The 19,578-nt window shown below is 37.1% G+C and overlaps 1 protein-coding gene across 1 annotated transcript in view; it reads left to right on the top strand.

The window, feature by feature from the left end:
• The window catches only part of ZPLD1 (zona pellucida like domain containing 1), a 61,374-nt gene that overhangs the window by 24,569 nt on the left and 17,227 nt on the right, over nt 1-19,578 (top strand). Inside the window, exons 3-5 of the mRNA XM_036243721.1 lie at nt 12,790-13,010; nt 15,524-15,705; nt 17,863-17,935. Of these exons, the coding sequence (XP_036099614.1) occupies nt 12,790-13,010; nt 15,524-15,705; nt 17,863-17,935 (476 nt within the window). The remainder of the gene's footprint in view (nt 1-12,789; nt 13,011-15,523; nt 15,706-17,862; nt 17,936-19,578) is intronic.

The following is a 19,578-nucleotide window of genomic DNA, read 5'->3' as shown; positions in this document are numbered from 1 at the left end:
CTGTGACTCTGAGGTGTCATTTAACACGCTCCTCTTTTTCCTTATTATCTATAAATTAATTAGGGCTAGAGATTTGAGTACATTTTGGTACCATTGTTTTGACAAGAATACTTGGTGATATTTGTTTAATAAAAGTGTTTTGTCTTTATTTTATAGGCAATGAAGAGCCTTTGAGTCTTTTTAAACATGCCTCTTTAAGGGCTTGAGGAGGTCACATTTTGCTTTAGAAAGTAGACTTTGGGAAAAGTATAGAAGCACATGAGGAGGACTAGAGGCAGAGGAAGGCAGTGGCAGTAGGACTTGAGAAGGGGCGCTATTTGGAAGTACTTGGTGGCGGACTCACCAGCCCTGAAGGATGGTTTCAGTTTGGGAGGAGAGGAAAAGAGAAGGCTACAGAATGTTTTGAACTTGGATAACTGGGTGTTGATACTGTTAACGGACCCCAAAAGTATAGAGCACTTGCATGTTTCAGAAAGAAAGTCTCGGTTTGGAAAATAATGAATTTGAGGTGTTTTTATTTAAAAAATTTTTTTTTCTTCATTGAATTTTAGAGAGAGGAAGAGAGAAGGAAAGAGAGACAGAAGCATTGATGAGAGAGAATTGATTGGCCACCTCCTGTGTCCCCACTGGGGATTAAGCCCACAACCTGGGCATGTGCCCAACCAGAAATTGAACCAGCAACCTTTTGGTGCCTGGGTCCATGCTCAACCACTGAGCCACCCCGGCTGGGCTTGAGTTGCTTTTAGAACTTGGAGTGGCCGCCTCTGTCCAGTGATAGGAAATATGGACTTGGGTCTGAGGAGAGAGGTTGAAACTGAAAATAGCTAGATGAGAGTTGAATCCCTGTGCAGTAAGTGAGAAAGAAACAGGAAAACGAAAGGTATGAAAATAGACTCCTAGCTAGGTAACTTTGCTGGTGAAGGAAAGGAAGGTGTAACCTGCCTCAGCTATTTAAATATACATTCGAGTCCATTATTCCAATCAAATTGGAAGACCGGAGACAACTGAGTAGACATGAGTCCAGGTAAAGTGTTCAGAGATTTGAGAGACAAATAATGAAATAACTGAGGTCGTGAGGAAATAAAGTATAGAAGAGATTTAAGGTACAGGTGGAGGAGTTAACCTTGAAAAAGTGGTAGCTGTTCCTTTGATTTAAGAGAGAAGGAGAAATAAAAGAAACAGGCAGGGAAGTTGAGATGCCGGTGGGCTTACCTTCGTAGTGAGGTGAGAAACAGAGGCTCTCAGGACAGTGAGGAGCCAGAGCCATTGGCCGGGGCCTGAGAAGGGTGGTCAAGCCTTACTGGGCTATGGATGAAAGAGAAAGCCGAAATGTAAAAAGATTGCTTAGCAGAGAGGCTCTGATTGATGTCGTAGTTATATGTTTGTAAAGGTAAATAAAATATGTAAATGAGCCAGGGAGTAATTAGGACAGTAAAAGGAAGAATTTTTCATATGGTAAATTTTAAAACTTGTGTTAAAACACCTATTTTCAATGGTGCCCACAGACCACCTGCATCAGAATCACCTGGGCTAGTTGTTCAAGGGTGGATTTCACGACTTCACCCCCAAATATGTGGTGGCAGAATCTGCATCCAGTGCTAGGAGTCTGTACATTAAATCCTGCAGATGAGTCAAATATACATTCGAGTCCATTATTCCAATCAAATGCTCAGTCGTGCATTGGGGAAACAATTAAAAACAAAATCTTTCAATCCAGAAATCCTCTCCACAAAGACGGTAGCGATGAAAACACTTTTGTCATTGAATAAGCATTAAACCAGAATGTGGTGCTCATCACAGGCAATCCACTAAGAGGTTTCAAAGGCAGAAAGAAATCTCACTCTTTTATATAGCCAAGCAGATGCAGCCCATTACGGATGTTTTCAAGATAAACAATAACTAGTCCTGAAGTAAGAGGACTTGACAGCACCATTTGTCACATATAGTTTATTCTAAAATCACTTGGTAATTGTGTTAGCATATTGGCTTTATCCAGAAGAAAAATAAAATTCTCATATCTTTGTGAAAAGATACTTTTGCAGTTTGGAGCAAGGATTCCACTGAGTTAAGCTCCCACCCTCCCACTGGGGTGCTTTCTTCCTTGATGTTTACATTTCTGAGAGATGCTTCCCATGTCCTTGAAAAGATATTTCTAGGTCATAGACTGACAAAAGACCTGTCTAATTTTCCACAGGGTTTATATGCTTTTCAAGAAAAGGAGAAAGTACTTACAATTATAAGTTTTCTGATGTAAATGATATAAAAAAGGGAAAAGAAGTCTTTTCCTTTATTTTCAACAGGGAGAATTAAGCCTCTTATTTTTAATTTGTATTTGTCTTTATATAGCTTATCACTTTTAGTTCTGTCTGACAACAGGATATCCACACTTTCTACACCTACCCCCCCCCCACACACACACACTGTTGCAATTTAAAATTTACATTAATAAGTCTAAAATCCAGATAAATCAGAAGTTCCAGGAGAGACTTTAAGTTTATATGGATATTATTTTCAAGGAAGTCCATTTTACAGGTTGTTTACTAAAGAAGACCAGGGTGAGCAAATAAAGCCTCGAGGTGACTTGCCGGCTCCCCTCTTGACTCTGCCTCCTCTCCCACACCAGGATCACCCTAGACATCAGCCAGGAACTTCACTAGCTGCCCAGCTACTGAGCACGGGCTAGAATGAGAATAAGTCTGGCAGAGGAGAGGGGCTATCTAAATGCAAAGTAATGTTAATAATGATGAGGCTAATCATCTCACCCTTTCTGACCTTTGTGTTTCATGATGTTAAAACTATTTTCTTTCATTTCCATGGCATTTATCCTTGAGCCAAGGGAAACACCATGGTCTAATTCATTTCAAATTTAAAGGGATAACATTTCATTTTAAGGCAGTTAACTCTTGGCTTCCCAAGCCAATAGCAAGGAATAGACACATGCCCCACTAACATTATAGCTGTGTTCTTCCCAGAACAAAACTCAAACCACAGTTGACTTTTAGGGGACCAATGAATTGTTTGGCCAGAGTAAAACATACAATGCATTTGACCTCTGTGAGTGATGAGTACCTTCTGAAACTAGATGCTTTTGGAGGAAAGATGATAGTTGATAAGGCTTAAACTAAACTTTCAGACCTTTAAAAAAGTCTTTAATGATAAAGGCACGATCAAGGAGAGATTAGGTTTTTGGCACCAGAAACTTTATGGCTTGACACCATTTTATGGTGAACTAACCAGTTACAGGAAACTGAATGTATGTCAGTGTTACATGACTTATCATTTTTTTTAATCCTCACCCTAGGATATTTTTCCATTTATCTTTGATACACTGGGAGGAAGGGAGAGAGGAAACATCTACCTGAGAGGAAGACATCGACTGGTTGCCTCCTGCACTACCCTGACCAGACCAGGGATGAACTGCAACCAAGGTATGTGCCCTTGACTAGAATCAAACCCGAGACTCATTGGCTAGTGGGCCAACACTCTAACAACTGAGCGAAACTGGCCAGTGCATGACTTATCTTTAATAAGGAAGAAAATAAAAGGTTCCACATATTAGATGCTGGGCACACTGCATGATTCTTATTTCTTACAACAAGCACACAACACCATTTTTTTGAGAATTTTTTTAAGAGCTTATTTGAGCCAAACTAATGACATATGCCAGGGAGCAAGATCTCAAATGCTCCAGAGAATTATAGTTTCGCAGTTTCTTTTCTGCATTTGAAATTGAGGAAATGTCAGGAAAGCAAAACCATTTTTTATTCCTTATTTTATAATAAAAAAATTGAAGGATAGAATTTGTCTAATGCTGCAAAATTAGCAATTGAGAAAAAAAAAAAAAAAAACAGCCCTGGCCGGTTTGGCTCAGCGGTTGGAGCATCGGCCTGTGGACTAGAGAGTCCTGGGTTCGGTTCCCTCTAGTGTCACGTACCAAAAACAAAAACAGAAACAAAACAAAAAACAAAAACAAAACAAAAACTAGGACTCTTTCCATCAACCCATGATGCCTCAAAGTGAACTTGGAATACTAAGTTTAAACAATGATGTATACAAACTACCAAACAATCCAATTAAAAACGGAGTGGAAACTTAAACATTTTTTTTCCCAAGAAGACATACGAATGGTGAACAGATACGTGAAAATATGTTGAACATTACTAATCTTTAGGGACATGCACACCAAAACCACCATGAGATACCATTTTACACCTGTCAGGATGGCTGCCATCAAAAAGACAACAGACAGCAGAGCTGGCGAGGACGTGGCGGAAGGAGAACCCTCGCGTGGTTGGGAGTGCAGATTGGTGCGGCTGCTATGGAAAGCAGTATGGAGGCTCCTCAAAAAACTAAAAATAGAACAACCATATTATGTAGCAATTCTACTTCTGGGTATATATTTGAAGCAAACAAAATCACTATGGCAAAGAGATATCTGCACCCCCATGTTTATTGCAGCATTATTTAAAATAACCAAGGCATGAAAACAACCTAAGTGTCTATCAACAGATGAATGGATAGAAAAGCTGTGAGATATATATATATATATATATATATATATATATATATATATATATATATATATAAAATAAATGGCTGAATACTGTTCAGCCATAAAAGAAAGAATAAAATTCTGCCATTTGTAACAACATGAATAGACCTTGAGAGCATTATGCTAGGTGAAATAAGTCAGAGAAAGACAGACAAATGTTACATGGTTTCACTTATGTGTAGAATCTTAAAATCAAACAAGCAAGCAAAAATAGAAATAAATAAGTACTGGGGATGCGATGTACAACACAGTGATGATGGCTAACATTGCTGTATGATATATTTGAAAACTGATTAGAGTAAATCATAAAAGTTCTCATCACAAGATCACAAGGGGAAAAAAAAAGATTTAAATGAACACTAGTGTTCCACAGGAAATAAAATAGAAAATCACATATTTCATCAATATAATTCATGAGTGGGTCAAGCAAAATGAGACATCTAATTTTTGTGTTAGGGTTTGCTTAACCATCGTGTGGTTCTGTGCCCGAAGACAAAGTCAGAGCCCATAACGGAATCATTGCCCTAGGGAATATGTTCTGGCCCTCTGCATGGATAAGAAAGGCCAGTTCTCCTGCCTCCCTCCTCCTGGTAGTATTTTGGCCTGTCAAGTTGTGAAGAGGATGCCTGCTTCCCGCTTTGTACCTGTGACTGCAATTACTGCGCCTGGTGAGGCAGAACTGATCCAGGCAGCGATTGCTGATCTCATCCTGATTAATCTGCAGTGATCAAGTGTAGTGGAAAGAGCAATTAGTCAGCAAGTTCAGTGACTGAATAATTTAGAGTATCTACCCTTCTGTACTTTATTTATTTATTTTTTATCCTCACCTGAGGACATTTTTCTATTTTTTGTTCAGATAGAGTGGGAGGAAGAGAGAGAGAGAGAAAAACATCAATGTGAAAGGGACACATCGAGTGGCTGCCACCCACATGACCAACCAGGGCTGGGGACGAACTGCAACGGAGGTACATGCCCTTAGCGGGAACCGAACCTGGGTCTCCCTGGACAACAGGCCGACGCTCTAACCGCTGAGCCAAACTGGCCAGGGCTACCCTTCTGTACTTTAATAATAAAGTTCTTAATTGGATGAAATTTTTACTTCCTCTCCTTGCAGAAGTAAAACCCATATGCTTGTTTCCTCCTGAGAAAGGTGGCCATACTCCTCGGGCTTGGAGAAGCCAGTGTGACTAGAAGTCCGCAGAATTCGCCTCTGTTCCCGCAGCCTGAACACAACAGCTTGAATTGCTCATGAGAAACAGATGTGGAAAACGGAGGTGGCGGGAAACCTGTTCCATCTAGAGAGGAAACTTGAATTTCTAATCTACTTTAAATTCTTCGTCAGCTGCTGGCATTTCGTGTAAATAAAATATCAATATCCCTTCAGGACTTCTCGCTCTTATAGCAACAAAAGCTCAATATTATATAAAAACTTAAAGAGGATAGTAACTGTAAAAAAAAAATGAGTTAAAGCGATATGTATAGCATCTGTCCTCCAAACAGTTCTGTTTATGTAGAGCCAAATATTGCTGCTCTCATTTTATAGATATAGAAACAGAAATGGTGTATCAATTACTCTTATAATCTGCATAAATGGTATAAATTAGTTTTGTAATATCTACCGGGAAGTAAATGATCTCCAGGTGAGGTTTCTACGGCAATACAAAGCAATGCACTCTTCAGTATACAGAAAAGGCTTTTTCTATTATATTGAAGAGATTTTGGTTCATGTTGTCAGTTTTAAACCAATGCCACTTTGAAGGTCTGAACCATGGATATAGATGCAATCATTTTAATGGGAACACCTACATCTGTACACACAGAGCCTTCATCTGCTCACAATAGACTCACCCGTCCCCTCCCCAGATTTTCCTGCTGTAGTTTCAGAGTTCCCAGGGCACAGCTGCCATTCGAGGTGGACTGTCTTGTTCCGACAGTTATTAAACTGCTATGGTTTGTGGAATGGTGTAAGGGTGAGGGTGGGAGAAGACCAATCCTATTCCCAATTTTGTTTCACACATCGCCACCTGAGCTCCAGGTTAGACTCATCTGGGCTCAGTTTCACAACGGTTTTTTTCACATGAATCTTTTTTTACTGAGATTCAAACACCAGTTAGTTCTCAGACAAGGAAGGAAGTCGGATGACCCAAGTCCGTCTACTTCACGATTCATTCATTCTCTCCCTCTCCCTCCTGTCCCTTATTCATGCAAAGTTCTTCCTCTTGCAAGCATGATATTTGGTGGGAGTGTTTCATCCCACCAGACACAATCTACCTAAGGGTAAGCTTCCGCCCAGTCAAAATATATAGTTGTGATTAAGGAGCTCAACTGGTTAAATAGAAGACTTGCAACATTGGTATCGCCTGGGAGCCTGTGAGGAATGCACAAACCAGGCCCCACACAGATCTGCTGAATCAGAATCTGCATTTTAATAAGACTCTCTGGTCAAACACGTGCACAGTACAGTGGAATAAGTGCTAGTTAGACATGCTACTCCTGACCATTCGCTAACTCTGTGTCACTACCTAGTCGCAGTGCATATGCCAGCCTCAGGGACTGTCGTGTACTTGCTTCCTATTAATGTCAATAAGAATTAGCAAATCTATCACTATTAAAGGGAAATGATTTTCTTTCTTTTTTTCCTCACCAGAGGACATTTTTCCATTTTTTGTTCAGATAGAGTGGGGGAGAGAGAGAGAGAAAGAGAGAGAAACATTGATGTGAAAGGTACACATTGAGTGGCTGCCACCTGCTCGACCAACCAGGGCTGAGGACAAACTGCAACCGAGGTACGTGCCCTTAGCGGGAACTTAACTCGAGTCTCTCTGGACCGCAGGCCGATGCTCTAACCGCTGAGTCAAACCAGCCAGGGCTGATTTTCTTTTTAAAAAAACTCATTAATAATAAGGGAAGACTCTTAGAGATTACTCTCTAAGACTAATATATTTAGAAATGTTAAGTACCTAAACAAATAATGAAAATCTGTTACATGCATATAATTTAATGGATTAATTTTTTTTTTAAATTAGAAGTCAGAAAATACCTGACATGAAAAATTTAATTTTCATCTAGAACTCTGAAAACAGGAACCATCTCAGGCAGTTGGCAGAGTACAGACAGGAAATACAAGCTCTGGATGAACAGTCCAGACAAATCCCTATTAATTGTAAATCTTGGAATTTAATATTAAAAAGTTAGAAACCATGCATGCTGTTTGGGAAATAAATGAATCGAGTATATTTTAATAAACATTTGCTGAGTATTTCTTTGTCACTCTGGGGAAACCCAGAGCTTTCAGTGAGTTCATAATTTAGTGAGAAAGTAAATATCCATTCCTAGATATATAATGTAAGCAATATAGCAGATTCGCACCTAAAGTGATGAGGGAAAGAACATGAGAGAACTAACTAATTCCATCGAGGAAATGAGGGAAAGTCTCACTAAAGAACAACGTAGATATTATTATTTTGTTCTCAGCCTATTTCTCTTCTCATCTGAATGCTCTCATGGGTAGTTCACCTGTTATTATTGCTTATTATTGACATGTTAAGTATTTGGCAATTCTCAAATTTATATTTTTTACTCTTTTCTATCCTCCAAATATTAGGCTTCTATTTCCCACTACCTGCTGTATATTTCTGCTTGAATGTCCCATATGTACCTCAGCCTCTCAAACATTGAGCTCATCTTTTTCCTTCCTGTATTCCTTATTTCAGGGAATAATTCACTCAGTCACTAAGACTAGAAACCTGAGTATCACTTTAACATTCCTTTCTCTCTATGCCAGCATTTATTCAATTTCTTACAAAATTTAGCCAGTTAGAAGTATTTTATTTTTTCCCAACAATTCTTTACAAGCACCTCGGCCCTACCAAGACATGGTTGTATATAACACGGTGTGCAAACTTCTGTTCTCATCACTATCAGGCTGCATTATACTTGTCTGGTTTTCTTCTGTCTCCTCTATTCAACCATAAGGTCCTTAAAGGAAAGGAGTCTTGTTAATGTCTTTACCTTCAGAGTCTGGCACAGAGACTGATGCATAATGTGTATGTGATACATACTTTGTTTGAATGTGTTGTTGACATGAAGTAGCATGTAGTTTAGATCTTGATAATAAATAGAGCCAAAAACCTCCAGTTTGTATAAAGCTGATGGCACTGACTTTATGTGTTCCTGTGCAACCCACCTTTTTTCTCTTTTATGTTGTATGCTGACCTTCAGAATTGCTATCATTCAGTTTTTTACTTTATTATATCATGGGTGAAGGATGTTTTGAGCCCCTGCATTGCAAGGCTAAGTATAAGCCAACAGCCCAATTCCAGAGTGTTGCCATGTTTCTTTGTGTTGCAGAATTTGTGTGTGCAAATTATTTAAATAATAGCATTGATCTGTGCCCTTGTTATTCCAGGTAATGATGAAAAGATGTTAAAATACATATTCTGACACTAGTGAAAGTACGTGTTCTCAAACGTAACAGTTTGACATGAGGTGAAAGTCACTCAGTCTGTCACAAGCTGGGCAGACTCAGCCTCATTTCGATGCCATTAGCTTTCAGCCAGTTGAATATACAGTTGTTGAGAAAAAGAACAAAGTGAGACATACTTGTTGGATATGTGAATGATAAGCTGCAAATATATTGTCAGTAATTGCGTGTAGGAGGAAAGGTGTAATTAGGTGTTTTAGGAATGGAATTCTATTGTGGATAAAGAAGCAGGTGATCTTTTTAAAAATTGGATCCATCCTCTCTTGACTCCTGTTTAAATGGTAACCATTTTCTATGAACCCCAAACCAGAACACACTTTTATACACAGATAGGTGGTTGGCAGTGTGACAGGATATTAAAAATTTGATAATTTCAGGAAATCTGAGACAAACTCTGACCAGGGATTGAATAATAAGAAGTCTCAAAAAAAGTGTTATCGAGAGCAACTGTTATTCAGTATCTATATCTATATCTATATCTATCTATATCTATATCTATATCTATATCTATATCATCTATATCTATATTTATATCTATATCTATATCTTCTACCTTTGTCAGAAATTGCCCATTGGCAACCTGAAGTAACATTTATTTCCCCCTCAGAGCCTCACAAATAAAAATATTGTGTTGAATGAAACGACCAGGAAAAAAATGTGTTCCTTGGAAGGGACAGTCAAAAGTCTTTAGAAAACTGGGTTTGGATGGATTTGAACAGATCTCTTTTCTTACACTGCAAAAAGCCTTTCATTTGTTGTCAAATCTCAGAGTGAGATCAGCTTGTAGCAAATCCAGTTCCACTGCAGGGCTTACAAGTCTTCAGTTATAAACCAGACAAGAGAAGGGAGCTGTACATCTGGACAAAGTGATCACTGCCATTTGTAAAGCTCTTGTAAACATCAATGAATTCCTCTCAAACAAAGGTGAGGAAACTACAGTCTTCATCTGCTTTAAGCTAAGAAGAATGATAGTTCTCTTTCATAATACATTGAATGAAATGTATTCACTTCGAAACATTTATGATATGCCAAATAATAATAATACTGTTCTCTACTTCGCAGAGCATAAAGAGAGTTCTTAATGAACCCTCTAGTAGCTGAGAATTTGATGTGACATTCAGGAAGATATTTTGTTACTTTACAGAGATCGTTTTATACACAGAGGTTTCCTGTGTTCTTACATGTGTGATTACCACTTGCCCTCATTTCCTGCCATTTCTTCTTTTGCATTTTACATCCTAATGAAATCGGAACTGTCCAGCTCCCAACCAGTCTGAGCATATATCATACGTGTGTGTTTATTTACACTGTCCCCTCCATGTTATAAAATGTTTACTCTGTGTAGCTAACTCCTATTGATACTTCAAAATTCAGCTCAATGCCCTTCTTCTCTAGAAAGCTCTTTCTAACCAGCAGGTCTGGGTGAGGTTCACTTTCTGTGCCACCCCTAGTTCTCTGCCCAGTCGTTCTGATGACGTGGGTCACGTCTCTCTCCCCTTATGGACTATGATCTACTTGACAGCAAGGACCACTACACTGTAAACCCTCAGTGCAGTCTAATTAACTAATTAAACACCGCCCGGAGTACATTGATGAATATCATAGCTTCCTGCTTCCCAGCACTTCCAGTTTAATGAAAAGACAAATGTACAAATACATATATGATTCAAAGGCAATATAACTGATTACAACATAAGGGCATAATATAGTTGGAAATAATGGAAGCCAATGGGAAAAGGATAATGAAATCTGAGGCCTGAAGGAAGAATAGAATTTTCTTAGACAAAGACTGGGGACAGGAGAGTCCCAAGCAGACGAAAGAGCACCGACTGATGACCTTGTGCGTAAAACCTGTATTATTAGGCTTTTAAAAATGCTCACTATGGAGTGTTGAGGAATACTTTACATACAATAAGATGTACATCTGGAAATTTTAACACACACACACACACACACACACACACACACACATATTGCTACCCAGGTTAAGATAGAGAATATTTTTATTACCCCATACATTTTTCTTTTGTTCTAGACAGTTCCACCCCAGGAGGTAACCATTATTCTGGCTTCTATCACTAGAGTGATGCTTTTAAACAATTGGAAGGAGTTCAGCGAAATGAACATAGGGAGCAAGGGGATAGTGAGAGAGGTGAGGATGCAGAGGCCCACAGGGGGCAGATCCCGGAGAGGCTTGAGGACCTGGTGCAAGACTTGGACTTTTGGCCCAAGTGAGTAATTACTGAAGATCTGAACAGAGAGGTGACTTGATTGGAGTCATGTATTAACAGCTGTCCTAACAAGAAGGGTCAAGAAATGGAAATAAAGGCAGCAGCTAGGGAGTTAATATTCCAGGAGAAAGGGTGGTGGTAGCATGCACTAAGGAATAGCATGAGGATGGAGAAAAACCAATAGATTTAAGATACTTTTTGAAGTTGGTAGGCACCCAATAAACCTTTGTTAAAATTAATTCTGCTCTTCTAGTCAAGAGCATTATTTAAAAGCCGTGGCTGCATTTAAACAGTTAATGTTACTGAAAGCTAATAGAGGCGCTCTCTCAACTGAGAATGGTACTCATTATTTTCTTTGTTAGTAAAGTGTATTTCTTAATGAATTCATTTTATTTCTCTACCTAAAGGGGAATATTGCTTGGAATTTCCCATAATAACTAGCCTAATATTGCCTCTTGGCCATGAAAAATATTTTGTTTTGCAATGAGTTTAAAATCATAATCAAACATAGAAGTCTCCATACTAACTTATTCAGATACTTCAAATAGTATGCACTTTGCCAGTGAGTAGAAAAATAAATAAATGAAAACAGTGTAGAGAATGAATACGCCAAAGAACTATGCCTTTGGATACTTCTACCCTCATATTAGAATTGAAGTATCTATGAAAATTAATTATATGCCAAAAAGCCCTGAATAACATTTACATTTGCTTAGGTGAACATCCTATCATTTACCAAAAATATTTTTTAATTTGCTTGTGTGTGTGTGCACACGCGTGTACACACTTACTTCTACAGACCTAGAATGGGTCCTGTCACTGTTAACCCACAGTCATGGAAATCGTGCAAATGGTGTTTAATATTTCCATTCCTAGTTCCTCTTATTGAGGCAGAGTGATTGGCAAACTTTTCTTAGAGTAGTCTACGCATTTTTCTTTTTTGTGTGTGTGCCATATCAGCATACTGTTTTTCATTTTCTTTCTCCAGTGTGATTTAATATAGGTAAAACAAAATGGAATTCTAATGGATGGCTTTTGTTTCTACATCCCGGATAAGCTAAGTTACAAAATAGCAAAGTGCCCAACAATTTTGGCTTAGGGCGGATTTTAACCACTTTTTCCTTACCCTGGGAACATGCATCATTTGTGGTGAGCCTCTAGACAGGAGATCTGAATAATTCATTTACTTTAGTTCTGAATTTCCTCAGTAATCTGATTTTTTTCTCCTCAAGTCTCTAATCATTTGATAATACTTCATTAACATTTAATGCATATCTACTATATAGGTAAAAGAGATGAACTATAATCTCTATACCTAAAGATCTAAATAACTAAATCAAAGACTCTTTTTCCCAATTATTTTTCTTAATGCCTTTTGCATTGGATTATGGTGTATTCAAATACAAGAATGAGTTAAACAGAGTGAGGGGGCAAATAAATACATGAGGGATGTTAAAGTAATTCTTATTTCCTCTTGTGCTTTTGTGACTTACATTTGTTTTTTTAATGTATTTTTATTTTAGCTGAAAGAGACATCAGTGTCTACTGTGGGGTGCAGGCCATTACAATGAAGATTAATTTTTGCACAGTACTTTTCTCCGGTTATTCTGAAACAGATCTTGCCCTGAACGGAAGGCACGGGGATTCCCACTGCAGGGGGTTCATCAATAACAACACCTTCCCCGCGGTGGTTATTTTCATCATCAATCTCAGCACCTTGGAGGGCTGTGGCAATAACTTGGTGGTAAGATTCTTGTGAAATAGTGTGCTACGTTTGAGGTCATAACTGAAAAAAAAGAAAAAAGAAAAAAAAAAAAAAAACTCCCAATTTCATGAAATAATCAGAAGTTCAATCTATCTTTCAAGAAAAAAATTCCAATAAAAATGAACAAATCATTTTCCTTTGCCTGCTTGAGGCTTCTGCTCCCAAACATACAATTTTATTTTTCCAGAAATGGTTTTCTTTATTGTAGCTGGGCAGTTGAGGGGCCTGAGATGGGCTGTGCTGCTCTAAGCAACATTATTTTGTGTGAGTGACATTGATGAATATTTCTCTACGGTTTGTCATTAGCTACGTTCTTCATGTTTTTTATGGAAGCATCTTATCATACAAAAATTGTTTGTTCCAGTGAGTTTAGCAATAAATCACTTGGCCTATTGCCTCTTAGTGACCTCGTTCAGAAAGAAAGATGAAATATAGAAGAGGAAACTTAGAATTGTCTAGGTTTTATGTTTAACATTGAATAATTCACACCAGTGTTTTGTAAAAGAGGGCTGTCAGCATATCCAGTGTAAAATTCTTCATTGTCTGGGACTGTCCTTTGAATTTCAAAATGCTTATCATTCCCAATCTTACCCATGAAATCCCAGTAGCACTCTTTCTAGTCATTGAGAATATCAAAACATCTCTTCAAATATTTCCATCCTGAATGAGAACTACCAGTCTATGCTATTCATTTACTTATTTAAGCATTGAACACCAAAAATAGAATTGAATAAGCCATTGACTCTCTTGGGAATTAAAATTAACTGAAGTAAAAATGTTATGATCTGGGGAGTGTTACACCGAAATTCATTTAGTACTATTTTTCATTTTGCTTGTTTAAGTAAAATCTCATTGATAAATTCTATCAAAGACAAAAAGGACCTATAATGAGCATGGCTATTTAGCCTAGTGAGGAAAGGGAAATTGGTTTTTCCTCTTTATGAATCATTGTTTGGGAATAAGGGGAAGGTAGACCTCCTTATTCTAAGGGCAGAGATTTTAAGACTTAGTGAGAGAGGGCTACAGGAAAATGAGATTTCTTTATCTCTTTTCAGGGCTCAGTTAGAATATTGTGTCCATGACCATTCAAAGCCTGCAGCTTGAGTATTGCTGACTCTTTATTAACAACACTTAGTCATCTCTCTGAGTTGTGTGCAGAGAATTTATGAAGTGGCCTAGGGAGCAGTAATGCAGGTTGATTATTACATGTCTGTTTTCGGGGGGGAGGGGGCATGTGGAGGGCAACAGCTCTTCCTCCCCTCCCACCACACCCTAAGGCCTTTCCCTCACTGAGCTTTCTACTCTGGATTTAAGTCTTGCTCTGCTACCTACAAAACAGTTCAGGTAGATTGCCAGGCAAAGTGTGTGTGTGTGTGTGTGTGTGTGTGTGTGTGTGTGTGTGTGTGTTTCACAGACAGAACTGGTATGTTTAGCTAGCAGTTAGGTAAATGGTGAGAGGAGAGGAAGATCTACTTGTTTTCTGTTTTTGTCTTAGATGTCACCAGCATTGGAGTCTGTTCGAAGGATAATCCTACATGAGAAAAATTAAGTAGACTACTAAATCACTGAATTAGAATCAAAATATTTTCATTCATAATGTTTCTGGCTCTCTTCATGAGTTAGCTAGATAATTGCCTCAGCTTTGCCCATGTACTCCTAGGTTCATGCATACATTTTATTCTGTTGCTCAAAATTAAGTATTACAGGTCTCCATAATATCGGCTGAAAGTATTTGTTGAGTGTCATGTGAGAATTTGACATAGTGAGAAAAGCTATATTCTTCTATGGTATTATGAAGGTCAAGAACATTATTGATTATTCCTATAATGGTAGCTCTTCACTTTTAGTGGGATTGGAGAATACAATTTAGTGAAAGCTCATCAGTCCCAGGAAAATACACACATGGTCAATACTTTTACATAACTTTTGGGAGTTCATCATCCTTCTGAAACCCACGTGTGAACTGTTGCCCTGGAAGAAGATGGAAAACTCCCTGCACCACAGAGAAAACCAACTAAGATCAGCTCTCAGAAAATTTATGACCTTAAGTCATTTCTTCAGAATTTATTTTGGGCCTCACCCTCACTGTGCTATGATGGAGACAGGCACCGCCAGAGCAATTAGGGCCTTAGGGCTGGGAGCCTGGAGAGAGGAAACTAACATGGAAAACAAGATAAGGTTAATAGGCATCTTGTAAACCACACCACAGAATTTGGAATTATCATGAACATTTTTAATTACTTGTTATAGTGCTCTGAAAATATAATCTCTCTTCTTTTTTGTTGATACACTGTCTTTGGTAACTATAAAGGTTCATTTAGACAAAACATATAATCACTGAAAGATAGCATTATATAGGTTTAATCTCTAAATCATGATATGTCATAGTGGAAACAGACCCTAGAAATGATCTGGTCTAATGTTTCATTTTGCACATGAAATGCCATGATTTATATATAGCTCTGTAATGAACTCAGTCTACCATTCCACAGGTATCCACTGTTCCCGGAGCCAGTGCATATGGAAATACAACTTCAGTGCAAATAGGAAATATTTCAGGATATATTGATACTCCAGATCCACCAACAATCATCAGCTATCTGCCTGGGCTTCTTTACAAATTTAGTTGTAGTTATCCATTGGAATACCTGGTTAATAATACACAGCTTGCTTCGTAAGTTTTCATTTTATTCTTGTTGTCTTGGATTGTCTTTATGTTTGAGTCATTTCTTTTCCTTAAGAACTTATAAAAGATGTACAAGGATTTATTTAGAAGAATTTATTAAGAGTAGCCAAACTAATGTAATGGGAAGCCTATAAAGTCTTATCTATCTAGCATCTATCCAAATTGTTATGACCATATCAACAGCTCATGAGATATGATAGATATTATACATTTTATATATTTATTATATATATTTTCCCCCAAATTAAACTGGCTCAAACTAATAAGGTATCTGCCTTGGATTACCTTCCACCCCTCAGCATTGCCCAGGAACCTATAAACTCTGGGTGCTTATGCAGTCCAGAAAGGCCCATCCTATTTCCAGTGTGTAGAACATTCAGTCATTTCATTGTTGGGTCCTGCTTGGCTTCAGTCTCTGCCATGCGCTCTCGTTGTATTCTGCTATCTCAGAATCTGGGGTCTCGATGCCTCCTGTTGAGGGGTCACCTGCCCCGGTGCTGATGATACCCAAAGAAAGGTGCATTACCCAAAGCAAAAGAGCTCCAGACATAGACTGAGGTCATTGCCTTTTTTTATGGTTATATTCATTCATTATTCCCAAAGCACATATTCCAAAACAGGATTGTATCCTTATCACGACATAATCATCTGGACTTGTCAAATACTTGTGACAACATGGGGTGATCAAGTAAAAACTTTCCCTCTCTAGTTCCAGGGTTAGCTATCACAAAGGAATAATTGTTGTTTAATCTTAGTTACAGGGAAACATGAAGAGCACATTTTGCTTCAGATAAAAAATTTTTACAGCTGATTTTAATTGCACAGTGATGATGAACACCTTAGTCAAAAACAAGTTTTCAATATGAAAAACTAAAAAAAAAAAGGCCTTGAGTCTAAAGGATATAGGTGGGGGGAAAAGCAGGTCATTGGGATGTCACATTCTCTTACTGTACATACCCCACATCTCCCCACCAAACATATACCTTCAATTTATCTTGTTATCAAAATATATTCAATTAAATTTTTATTCAACCATTAGTAATACTTTTATTGCAAACTGATTAAAAATGGAAAGTATTTTGGCACTACCTATTTCACTGATAGTCTGGTATCTAACAATGTGTTACCTTTTACTGTAGAATTAAAATCTTAAGGTTATCATTAAACTGCAAGCTTTTGTTTAGCATTAAACTTCCAGAAACTCTTTGAAGAGTTATGTTTGGTTAGCAACAGGATGATTACATTATTTCTAATGATAAAGAAAAGTTTTCCTCAAATTCTTACTTCTGAATTTTGATTTTCTGCTTTTCCAGTGAGAGAACAGTATAATTTCACAGAAAATAATGATATCATTAAACGCCATGTGGGTATATTTTTCACTTTCTTTAAGATCAGAAATTGTCATTCTTCTTTCACTCAGTTTTAACAAATAATAGTGAATCCACACCACTATGCATGGACAGTCATTGAATTACTTTATAAATATTTATTATATGCCTATATGTACCGTGCAATGTTCTAGCAGTGAACAAAGTAAAACAAAACCCCTAATCTCATGAAAGTTTTATTTTAATAGAATTAATAAAAATGTATTTGTATCAGATTCAAATTCTTTTGGAATGGTGTTTTTCTGCAAAAAGTCTCAGATAGGTAATGCAAAATGGAAAAAGGATGCTTTTATAAATAAAGTATCATAAAAACAGTTTGTCTTTACTTAGCTGCTCTTGTTATTGGATTATCTATCTGTAGTAACTTAAACCCTATGCTCACTCCAGGCCTACTTAAAAGTATGTCAGGTTTGCCCAGCCAGTGTGGTTCAGTGGTTGAGCGTCGATCCTGCACCAAGAGGTCGCCAGTTTGATTCCTGGTCAGGCCACATGCCCAGGGTGTGGGCCCGATCCCCAGTGAGGGGCATGCAGGACGAGGCCAATCGTTGTTTTCTCATTGATGTTTCTATCTCTCTCTCCCCCTCCCTCCCTCTCTCTCTAAAATCAATAAAAGAAAAACAAAATTAATAAAAAAAAGTATGTTAGACTTACTCAAGAATTTTAGTGCCTTAAATTTAACATTAAGGTATAGCTAAAACTTTGTTCAAAATCTCATCAATGCTTTTCCCCCACCCACGCCCCCCCAACTCTGTTTTAGGTCCTCAGCTGCTATTTCTGTGAGAGAAAACAATGGTACATTTGTCAGCACTTTGAACCTGCTTCTTTATAACGTAAGTTGATGGGTGAAGGATGTGATTTTCTTTCACCATTCTGAAAAACCATTTATATGAATGGCTTTTATATAAAAACCTACTGAAAACCACGTTAACCTTGTTATACTTGGGTACCATTTATCCATCTTTTCTACCATTTTCATATGTCTTAGCGATAAAGGTGTAATAAAAACTTTATTTCCTAAAAGTTGATAAATGACTTAAGTTTATTTCATAAATGTGATTGTGAATAGTTATTCCAAGTGTCTATCTACTTTTGAATGTATGTGTTTATTTATGTGTGTATGTGTGTGTGTAGCCATAGCCAGGGTCAAGATTTGGAGAATAATAATTTTGTGATTAAAAAGTGGGAAAAGTCTAAATAATATTCTCTTGAAGACATGTTTGTTGATGAATGTGTTAATCTCTTTAATATGCTTTTGATGGATGTCAGTTCTCTCAGATTTGAAATAATTTGGGTTGACGGCATAGTATTTTCTCAACTTTTGTCATGTAAATATCAACAGTGGCAACAAAATGTGAAAAAAAATGTGGATTTCTATTTATAGCTCTAACATTAATCCTCTAAATGATATTTTTGTGTTGATTAAAAATTTTTATTCATACATTTTAAATGCCTGATTTAAATATCAATTTTTTAATCTATCAACCAACATTTTTGTAAATTATGAATCTGATTTTTACATTATTATTCATGTCATCATGGCACTGAGTTATAATTCACGCAACTGATTTAAAAGTCAGTGCTTTATGCTTTGAAAATAATGAGCTATAAATATTGTAGTAGGACATTTTCGAAAGGCATTTTAAAAAATCATGTTTATAAGTTTGTAGTCTGACACTACAGAGTTCTAAACAACAAATTAAAATGTTATGGAATGAAGACCGCTTTTGTTGTTATGAATTTCTGTCGTTTCTAATCTTTCTTACATAAGAAGCTGCCAAGTTACTTGGTTCTACAACCTCAGCAAATACGTGCCAATATTCTTGCCCCAATATGACTGGATGTTTATCATTGTTTTGAGCAATATTTTTACACTGAAAAGTTTCTATTTGTTGATTTATATGTGTAAGCTCCCTGAGTCAAGGTGACTGGTGTGGGTGCCATGTCGTTATAACTGAGTGAAACAAGATGACAATTCCTTAAAAAAAGTGAAAAATATACCCACATGATGTTTACTGATGTTATTTTTCTGTAAAGTTAAACTGTTATCTCACTGGGAAAGCAAAAAATCAAAATTCAGAAGTGATAATTTAAGGAGAACTTTACTGTTAAGGTCTTTCCTTTATCATTAGAAATAATGTAACTGTCCTGTTGCTAACTAGACATAATCCTTCAGAGGTTCTAGAAACTTAACGCTAAACAAAAACTTATAGTTTAATGATAACCTTAAGATTTTAATTCTATGGTAAAAGGTAACAAATTGTTGGACATCAGACTATCAATGAAATAAGTAGTGTCAAATACTTTTCATTTTTAATCAGAGTACAATAAAAGTATTGCTAACGGTAGAATGAAAATTCAATTGAATTTTAAAAGTCATTTCCTCACCAGTTATTTAATATAATTCAACCATTTCCACACAAACTAATTTTTTTTAAAGTTAATAGACTTTATTTTTTAGAGCAGATTTAGGTTT

The sequence above is a fragment of the Molossus molossus genome, unplaced genomic scaffold (genome assembly GCF_014108415.1).
Source record: "Molossus molossus isolate mMolMol1 unplaced genomic scaffold, mMolMol1.p scaffold_m16_p_5, whole genome shotgun sequence".
Lineage (NCBI taxonomy): Eukaryota > Metazoa > Chordata > Mammalia > Chiroptera > Molossidae > Molossus > Molossus molossus.
This window is presented reverse-complemented; position numbering and strand designations above follow the sequence as displayed.